Source organism: Nannobrachium achirus (assembly GCF_963921795.1).
Source record: "Nannobrachium achirus genome assembly, chromosome: 3".
NCBI classification, from domain to species: Eukaryota; Metazoa; Chordata; class Actinopteri; order Myctophiformes; family Myctophidae; genus Nannobrachium; species Nannobrachium achirus.
In genome coordinates, this window is record NC_137812.1 from 56026546 (window position 1) to 56037266 (window position 10721).

Sequence of the window (10721 nt, forward strand, 5' to 3'; positions counted from 1 at the left end):
CTGATCATCTGAACTATCATGATAAGTCATGCTATGAGGAGCCATTGTTTAATAGGCTAATTGCTGTTATAAAAAATTAGGCTAGAGCAATTAATTTTTTTCCTCTTTTAGGAAAGTTAAGTGCTTTTGTTTATAAAATAAGTCAATGCATATCATGGCATTAAGATTGCATTTGCAGTACAATATTATTAATTTGTAATTATGCTACAGCAGTGTTTCTCAATCTTTTTTGGCTTGAGTACCCCGTTCCCCTGATGTTTGAATCCAAGTACCCCCTTTACAGGGCAACAACATTTTGCTTATAAAACTGCAATTAAAATATAAATAAATAGTGTTATATGATGCTATGATAACCCCCCTTTTCAAGAATATAAAATCACAAATAAGAAATGGAGTGAGAGTTTCAAACAGTATTCATGTCAATAACTTCAATACATTCAAACATGTAATTTGATTTAGCAAATCAGGCTCATATCACGTTTCTCCATGTGTCATCATTAAACATAACAGTAAATGTTTTTCCCCTCCTAATTCAATTGTAGTCAATTATTTACTTACTGTATGAACAATATTAACATGATTTATACTTACATTTTTCTTTTTGGGGGGCATTCGAGTACCCCCTAAGTACCTCTGCGTACCCCTAGGGGTACACGTATCCCCATTTGAGAAACACTGTGCTACAGTATGGCAATGTGGGCACAACAGTGGTTTTCAAACTTTTTCATGTCAAGGACCCCCAAATTAATGTATTTAGTCACAGACCTCCATCTGAAACCCTCAAGGGTCCCTTGTAGTTCATGGGCCATGAGATGTCGGTATCCGAAAGGTGGCAGAGGTTACCATGCATTTTTGACAAGCTTTATATCTGTAGATTATATTTTGGTATGATAACCCTTTCTGAGACACAGCTAAATTGGTGTTATCAGCCGCTAGAGTTGGTGTCCCATTAACTTTACTATACAGGGAAAAAAAATAATCTGCTTTAAGTAGCATATGAGGGGTCAAACTAGGGTTTTTTCAGGATTCTGAATCCATTGCAAGCATCTGTTTTGCACGAAAAACATTCCTTGGGCTAAAACGGCTGGGGGCCGTTTTTAGCCCAAGGGTTTATCATACCAAAATATAATCTACAGATATAGAGCTTTTCAAAAATGCATGGTAACCTTTGCCACCTTTCGGATACCGACATCCCGTAGGGCCCATGGACTATTGGGGTCCCAGACACCACTTTGATGACCACTTACCTACAGAATCCTGGCCTGGCCATTGTTTAAAAAGCACCATACAAATAATGTTTCTGTCTCACATGCAGCATTTAGTGAGAGTGAGTGTTAGGCTGTAAAATCGAGTGTTAATTTAATCACCCTCGAGTGTTGACAGGTGTAAATTTGTGTTACACCTGTCACCCTCAACTGTTGGACAAATGGATGAATTTAACACTATAAACTTGACAGTGTATCGTTGTGATCCAGCACAGATGTGAGATGTTCTGCAGAATTATGCATGACGCCTCCAAAGGTGACCGCTATGAGTCATAAGTATTTATATCTATATCTATTCAAGATGAAAGGAAGGGGGTTTGGTTGTTCAGAGGTTTGAATGAAGATAGAGAAGCATTGGTTGACACACAACACTTTTATCATCACTGTAATAATAATAAAAGTAGATTGCTATGCAAATTGGTGGGTAGCCTAGCTGTGTCAGTATGAGGTAGGCTACAGATTGCAATCAGTTTTATTAATCCCAGATGTTCAATAAAAGACAATGAAAGAGATTACCAGCAACAGTGCTATGTGGCAGTGTTCATTTTGACAGCACATTTATATTTAGTTTAGTCTTTTGAATACAATTTCATTTAGTTTTAGTCATATTTTTGTCATCTGAAATGTTTTAGTTTTCAGTCTAGTTTTAATGTTTGAAAATCTATTAACATAAGATTTTAGTCGACTGTTCTTCAGCATGTCTAACATAGTCATTTGTCCTGTGTTCTTTATATGAAATATGTAGGATTCCATGATAGACATTAAAGTTGCCATCTTATACAACATTTCAGTTGCTCTCCTCTACAGGCCACGTGATGATTATGTGTGGGGGTTATTAGAGAGAGGGAGAGAGAGAGAGCAAGAGAGATCCATTTTATTTATAGTGTCAAATCACAAGTTCTTTCAAGACACTTAACATATTGATCCGGTGAAGATCATATCCGTAAAAGAGACATCCCCTGTGAGCAAGCGCTTAGTCACGGCGGCAAGAAAAATCTTCTACCTTTTAATGGGAACTGGGAAGAAACCTCAAGCAGAACCTATAGCTCTAGGCGGGTGGTCTGACTTGGCTGGTTTTGAGAGAGAGAGAGAGATGCACAGCAGCAACATCAATAATAATGACAGCATTAACAATAGCTGGCTATAATAACAGTCTGCAGCCATAATCCATGGAAACGCTCAATGTGCAGCCAGGGGGTCCACAATCACAACCAATGCAGCCTGCCAGACCAGAAAGCACAAAAACTTAGACTAGCTTCATAGCTTTTATGCGTCATGAGAAATATTCCATCATGCAGCAGATATGCATTAGCACTAGCAGTGAACGTGTACTCTGCAGTCTCCCAATGGGCAAGTCAAAAACCATCAGTCATACCTGTATTCATACTGTAGCAAAAATAGCCCATCTACAAGTTCATGACACATTGCATCATGATGCATTGGGAGCTTGCAGATCAATTTGTCTGCAATTTAACATTTGTGGGGAAAATATGTTATTGTTGAAAATTCACATGACATGGTTGAAAATGTTTAATATAATAAATATAGCCCATATATAGTTAAATAATAGTTAAATTACACAAAATATTAAGACTTATAAAAGGAAATGTTTGTAAATGTGCTGGTTCTGTAGTTTGTATAGGCAAGGTCTATAAATACAAGACAAACGAGACAGAGGTTAGATTTTATATCAATTCATAAAACCAAGGCACACTGCTTTTCTAAAATGAATATGTCTTTATTAAATTGACGTGTTGTGCTACACACTTGAACAAACATGCCATCCTTCCCTGCCATTTGGATCATTGACCACACAGCTGGCATCAAGGCTGTCTCACTATGCAACAATATAAAAAAAGATACTACCAATCAAATAGCCCTATTAATCATTCCAAATAGTTAACAGATTGATAGTCGTGCGTGTTGTGGCTGTGATGCCCTTTGTAGAAGATAAATTATACAGATGATGTCAGAGGTTCTTATCCTAGTGTAGTTTCTAATGAGGCAGGAGACAGCTGGAGTCAGATGAATCTGCGACACGGTACATCAATGTCAATTTATGCTTGGTGTACAGTCTGTTGTGTATCGATGTACAAACTCACACAACACTGTGGATAGGGACCCTCTGCCACAACCTACCGCACTTTTCAAGTTTCTACATTTGCCGTTATTGAGATTACATGGTTATTTGTCACACGCAGCATTTATTTGCCCTGGGTGACAAAAGGACTAGAGAGGGTGACAAAAAGAAAATAATCCGCTTTCATCCCTAGAGATAACTCGCCAAAACAAACAGACCCTTCTTTTCAGCTGAGCTTTCTATTACACAAACAAATGTTGCATGTCAATGTTTCCAGGTGCAGATCATGTCGACTCAATACTAGATCTTTAATTTGGAAAACATCATAACCAGAGACACGCTGAGTCAGCAGCAGGTCTTGCACCGTTCGGCGGGCCCGAGCAAGGCACTAGTCGGATAGGCGCCTCGCTCTGGCACATTTCTTGGGGCTCAGGCTGGCGACACGCCTACATTAAAAAGTACCAAATTAAGTTCCGAGAACCGTATGTGAAACCGAGTTGTCGGGCATGGAAACAAATCCATAACCCATGAACTACATTTCACGCCACTGTTCGCTTAGTTCTTATAATTGAAAAGAGCCATTTGTCACAGTAAGAACTCCACATTGGATGGGAGTGGACAAACATGTGGCTAAGATTTTGGTCAAATTCACAGCTGTGTGTGTGCAATGTAATCAAAATACAGCGGAAAACGGCAACCTTTGAGATGAGTTGAGATGTTAGATTGTTATATGTCTACAATTACTATGACAAAGGTTGTCTGCAAGTTAATCATTCAACATTATGGTCAACTGAACATTTTTAAGAAGAAAAAGATTGGAAAAGTTTAACTGCGGGTCATAATAAATACTTTTAGTTGCAGATGCTCTCTGTTTTACAAGACAGTAACATTTTATGCCAGGAGTCTCTCTGCTTCTTCAAGGGCTTGCTCCATTTCTGCAGCTTCCTGGGAAAACATCTCCCGCTCCTGCATCAAACTGAGCCGGGCTTCTGTCAAGTCCTTGACACTTGTGTTTATTGCCTTGAGACACACAGGAAAAGACAATAAATAGCAATCAATATGTTAATATTGCATGCAATCCATGAAATCCATGACATTCATGCATGAAATTAATGCATGAAATAAGACGGTTAACGTGGAGTTTGAAGTGCTCGAATGCCGCGTTATAGAATGGGTGGTGTGTCTGTTAAAATGAATATGAAATATCTAAATAAAGCAAGCAACTAAAAAACATTTTGATTTATACAGGGGAAAAAAAGCTAAATGTCTTAGTTACGCCAAAACTGTTCTTATGAAGCCGTTTGTCCATAGAAAACATACTGGTATGTTACAGAAAATAGACTCTTTCATTCCCAAAGAGTTGAGAAATGGGGCGCCCGCTGGCCTAGTGGTCAAGGCGCATACCACATACTAGGCTATGATGCCTACTGGCGTCGCCGGTTCGATTCCCGATCCGGACGACCTTTGCCACATGTCATTCCCCATCTAAATAAAGGCATAAAAAGCCCTAAAAAAAATTCACTGAACAAGATTTTTAGGTAAATCGACGTGACTCCTGTTCCCACATTAGGCTGGCCTAACCTCCTCTATTCTCACTGCAGTAATAATGAAAGGCCTAACACAACTCTGCCACTTCAGGTTCATATTATAATGTTCTGTTTAACAGAACAAAAGTGCAGAACTGAAGTGTTACGCATAAACATTCCTCACACTGAGAACATTCCAAGTAACACAGTTTGAAACATTTATAATAATAATACATTTAAAAGAAAACTGGTATAACATATGAAATGGAGAGTTGAAAAGTCCAATCAATCACATTTACCTCCAGTTGAACCCGCTGCGTTGATGCCATGTCCCCAAAAGTCTTCAACTCATTTAACAGATCCCTGGACACAGTCTGAAATGGAGGGTATGAAAGAGACAGAGGAGATGACTTTAGCTTTACTGCTTCTACCTTACCTCACACAACCTGTGTTTAAGGACAGTGTTAGTATGTGGGAAATACCGGAAGAGATTTGTTTTACAAGTTGCATGTCATGAAGTGTGTTCTGTGGAAATGAAATCCTAGTTTGTCCTTTATTTTGCTCCTACGTTTTCCACATTGCTTTACCTTGTTTGTGTCATAATGTGCTGTAATTTGTTGTTTAATATAGGGCAGTACAAGTAAAAGCTTACGGTCTGAAGTAGCAAGCTAATTCAAATGGTGTTATTATCGTTGTTGTGTTTTGTTTTTGTTTTAATGAATGAAGTTTATTTTGTAACTTCCGGATCCCCTTCAAAACAAGAGGGTTCATCTCAAGAGGTTGTTCCCAATAATAGAATTTCAGAAAAATAAAAGGTACATACCTGCACCTCTTTCCTTTGATCTTCCTTTTCAACCGTTTCTCCTACAACTGAACGAGCAAGAAAAACTTTAATCTGTGAAGAAAATCAGATGTGTGCTGGCAGTGGCACTGAGGTCACGTATTGACTAAACATCTTGTTTTGAAGTAAGGGCACATATTATTCACCTGGATCAATTTTTGCTGCGATTAGGGCCACATGGCAGTCGTTCAGGGATTTTTTCATGTCTGTATTCTCCTTTTCGAGCTCACTGAACTGCTGTTCCAGCTCATCAACACGTTGCTGCAACACAAAAGACTTGGTGTTGTTCTTATAGAAACAAATTGTGATGGCAGAATTGTGAAGATCGTGCATTCTCATATAGATACATACACAAACAAGAGCAAAAATGTTGTTTGCATAAGGTAAATAGAAAATTAATTCAAATACATACAAGGAAGAAACACAGAAAACGGCATGAAAAGGTCTAAGGTCGCATTAACATCTTGCAGTGTAAACACAAACACACACACACACACACACACACACACACACACACACACACACACACACACACACACACACACACACACACACACACACACACACACACACACACACACACACACACACACACACACACACACACACACACACTACTTTTTTTGTGTTTGTTAAGTCTGTGGTTCTCAAAGTGGGGTAGTTTTTCTCTAGGGACCCCAGGGAGTCACCTGAAAATTGTGTTCATATAGCAACAAAATCAGTAACCACTTGAACCCTAACCCTTAACCCAACTATTATAAAACAGATTGTGAGCTTGTAGATCTGACGTAAAAAAAAATATAATAATAATTTTGAAACATCTTACAGAAACCTCTTATGAGGGTCACTGGCACAAAGTATTTTTCAGATGGGGGGGTCTGTGGCCAAGCATGAAAATGTTTGAGAACCACTGACAGATAAGTTTTGTTTGTGTCTAATAACTGCTCACTCAGTCTTATTCCTACCTGTTTCTCTGAGATGGTCTTCATCAGGTCCTCATTGGTGGCCACCAAAAGCTGGTTCTGGTCCCGGAGCTCTGCCTGTTGGCCATTTCTGGTCAAGGGTCTATCAAACGGTGCACAAGGAGAAAACAGAGCATTAAATGCAGTGGTTGCCAAACAAGTACACAGTCGTTCTTCCCTTATTAGGTTGTGGCTTCTGATAATTAATATCATATTTTTCCATGTTGAAGCCCTACAATCTTCTCGAGAATTTATTAAATTAACAATAAAGTGCAGTGTCACGCCACAGGGAATTGCCAATATTTCACATAAATCTTAACTTCAACCATACAAAGACTTTGTTAATTTGAGCTTTTACATCAAACACATTGTCAGAGATAGAAATATTTGATTTGATAGTTTGAGCCCAATGTAAAACCATGAGTTAAAAAGCTGTGAAAGTGTGATGAGACTGCTATCAGAAAATACATTTCATGCCATGAACGGTGTCTTCATGTATTCCATCATATCCATTACAAATTCACCCATAACTACAGACAAGTCAAAAACAAACACTGCCATAAATGTATAACTTACACCCCTTTGTGAACCTTGGCAGCCACATTCTTTCTGCAAGACAACAATGTGGGAATACTATTATTATTAATAAAGTTATTTGTACAGTATAACACTGTTCATAAAATCATTGAGCTCGAAAGTGCTTTACATTAGAGCAAGGAAAGGAAAGGAACAGATTCAGAATGAAGGCAAATAAAGGGACATTTTATTATCAGAATGGCTGTGAAGTTTCATACATTTAATTTATTACAGATACAACGCTTGTGGCGCTGCATTTGTACTCATTAATTAACTGCTGTGACTTAGTTGGGGTCAGCTGTTGTCATCTAGTTTCATTTCCATTTTAAACTTCTGGCAGATAACGTGTTACTGTTTATTAGTAAAATATCTCCAGGCACTTTCCACCTTCTCTGTAGGTGACGACGGGTCCGCATTCACAGTAGCACTAAAACCACAATGTAAAATTACATTTTGTGGTAAAGTGGAGACATTTGACTAAATACACGTTTTCTGCCAATACTTTCAACTGGATACTAATGACAAGAGCTGACCCCAAGTCAGAGCAATTCATTCTTGGCAGAGTACATGTTAAGAAGAGATTAGGTATATTGTGTATGGCCAATTTTAATTCTTACTTATTTGTATCCTATTTTTATCTACCATGTTGAGGAAGCTTGGGGAAGTATTTCACTGCCTGTTGGAGTTTACTTTATACTACTGCAGCTATAGCAGCATCATTGTATGTGCATGGAAACACAACCTTGATTCAAATGAAACGGCATTATGGGCAACTTCCCAACATTGAATTACAGGCAGGGGACAAAATGTGTTCAACACAAGCCTTGAATGAGGGGATAAATATCACCATTGGGAGAAGAGAAGAAAAGTGTCACAGATGTACATTGAGATTGGTTAACTTACCTTGCCATGTTATCTTTTTTGGGCTTGAGGATACCATCTGCAAGGTGTGCAGCTAGAAGACAGAATTTGGCTCATCACAGACTTAAATAATTGATGGAAGGAGTGTTTGGTCATGTGGTCAGGGGTGTTGCACCAAATTCTGGGCCCTGGGTACTTTAACTATTGAAAAATAGCAGATATACAAGCTCACAGTGCCGTGCTGCGAGCTTGTAGATCTGCTATTTTTGAAAAATGTCTTTGAATATTTCAAATCCTTCCAAGTTTTTTTTTGAAAAACCTATGTTTCTATGTCAGTGGTGCTCAAACCTTTTCATGTGAAGGACCCCCAACATTATATGTATTTGGCCACAGACCCCCATCTCAAAATATTTAGTTCTAAGGACTCCCCAGAAGCAAAATTTGAGTTACAAATGTTCGATTAAAAAATACATACCGGTATATTCAAAGATTTGCATTACATTTCACAACTTTTAAAAAATAGCAGATCTACAAGCTCACAGCGTGGCACTCGGTGCCGTGCTGTGAGCTTGTATATCTGCTATTTTTCAATAGCTAAAGTATAAAATAATTCCAGGCCACTCCACCTTGGGCCCTGGTAACACCCCTGCATGTGGTTATTAGATTACACAACTACAACTAGCATGAACAAAATATAGAAGTTTGAGCTTACGTGGAGCAGCTTTGGGGATCTTTGTTGCCATCTGTGATTAAGTCAAGGCAAGAATTAACAACACCTGGAATGAAAGAGTATTTTGATCATTATTGCATTCAAGTAGTTATAATTCAACAGTGCTTTGATTTTAGCATCAAATGTGACTGAAAGGATAATTATAATATTATAATAAACATAAAACTATAGTATCACCACTTCATTAAAGATAATTACCCATGTCAAGTTCTGTTCCTCTTGCTTAGAGGTGATACTGTGATGTACATATCGATCATCATCAGTTAAAACCGTATCTTTGATAATTAACTACAGCCATGTCTTTACATGTCTTCTCTCTTTTTTTTTTTTTTTTTGTGTGTGACTAATGCTAGCCATTTTTTATTAGACATAGCTGTGCATTTCTTTGCCTGCCCAAAAGTTTCTCACTGTTGCATCATTTTGGATTAAATATTGTTTGGTCGATATTTATTAAATGTACCCAATTTTATTTGTTATAATTTTAACAGATGACTTGGCATATCAGTATTTTTGTTTCCATGATCCATCAAGTAATTCTATAGGACTTACTCGTGATCAAGCCTGTATATTGATTTGCCAACAACCAGTTCCCTCAAATCTAAGTGGCTGGTGTATTTTATAATACAAAAGCCATGTTGTTTTAGCAGTAAGTAGGGTGATCCAAACTGCTATTAACTGCTATATATACTCAGGGGTCTTCAATGTTTTCAGGCCAGGGACCCCTTAGCTGAGAGGGAGATGAAGCAAGGACCCCCACAACCTGTTCATAGATTCCATATAGTTTCATCAATTGACAGAACAATCTGTGTATTTTGGATTCATGTCAATTTGTGTTTTCAAAATAATATTTAACCACTTGAACTTACTGTCAATACTTAATAAACTTGGCCTTTCACTCTGTACTGTCTGCCCTTTTTCCCCTCTACACTAAAGCCTTTTGCCTAAAATAGCCGATCTACAAGCTTGCAACGCCTCGCGTCGCAGTAGATCTGCTATTTTTGGCTAAAGTTCTCAGAATAAGGACACTAGGGTTCAAGTGGTTAAAAAAATAACACAAAACGTTTCTATCACACAAAGATTTGGAGGACCCCCTATAGTAACTCTGAGGACCCCCGCCCCCTAGGGAGGGGTCCTCCTGGACCCACTGATGAAGACCCCAGCACTAACTGCAGTAGCCTTGGATCACAGTGACAGTCTTGTATCAAGGCTAACAGTACAGTAGCCCCATATAGAACCTCACCCACCTCGAGCAGTGGTGAGGTTCTATATGCGGGGCTAGGCTAACAGAAGCCTAGTCCTAGAATGACTGTATAATGTACATTTCAAGAAATGTACATAATATCACACTGTCACAGCCATTCTAGGGCTAGCCTAGCTGCGAAAAGGTCTACAGAGGTAAGACACAACACAGTACCCAACAATACCGTTCACTGCCAGTTGCTATGTTGCTAGTAACTTAATGATTTGTTGAACATAATCTAAAACTAACTTTTCCAACAACACGCTTACCTCAAATTAAATGCAGTGGTTATTATGTAGGGAGGCTGAATGACCAAAACAACAAGACAGACAGTCGGAGGACGATTTGAAAAAGTGCCGCCGCCGTCGCGCGAATATATGTCACTTCCGGTGTGTTACACCGAAACGGGAGCCTCTTTTCAAACGCAGTTGCACTTGTTACGCCAAACTTTGTAACCCATTTATTTTAGTCGCTGCTGTAACCAGCAGTGCGCATGCACTATAAAAGGAGGAGAGAACATTTTCGCAATCGCATGCAGGTGGCGGAGGGAGACGGACGTTTTAAAAACCAGAACAAACACACTGGTTGGTAAATAAGTATGTTCTTCGGGTATTTGTTTTAGTATCAGCTTGACAACTGA

At 38.6% G+C, this 10721-nt stretch overlaps 1 protein-coding gene across 1 annotated transcript; it reads right to left on the bottom strand.

The window, feature by feature from the left end:
- Positions 1–4236: 4236 nt before the first annotated feature.
- On the bottom strand, positions 4237–10435 carry knstrn (kinetochore localized astrin (SPAG5) binding protein; the record flags this gene model as incomplete). The annotated part of the gene is made up of 9 exons (XM_080722680.1): positions 10351–10435; positions 8824–8887; positions 8154–8205; positions 7251–7283; positions 6678–6777; positions 5859–5973; positions 5695–5741; positions 5171–5245; positions 4237–4365 (listed from the first exon to the last, which is right to left on the bottom strand). The coding sequence occupies exons 2-9, from the start codon at positions 8852–8854 to the stop codon at positions 4237–4239; spliced, it is 582 nt and encodes a 193-aa protein (XP_080578806.1). The 5' UTR covers positions 8855–8887; positions 10351–10435.
- Positions 10436–10721: the final 286 nt, after the last annotated feature.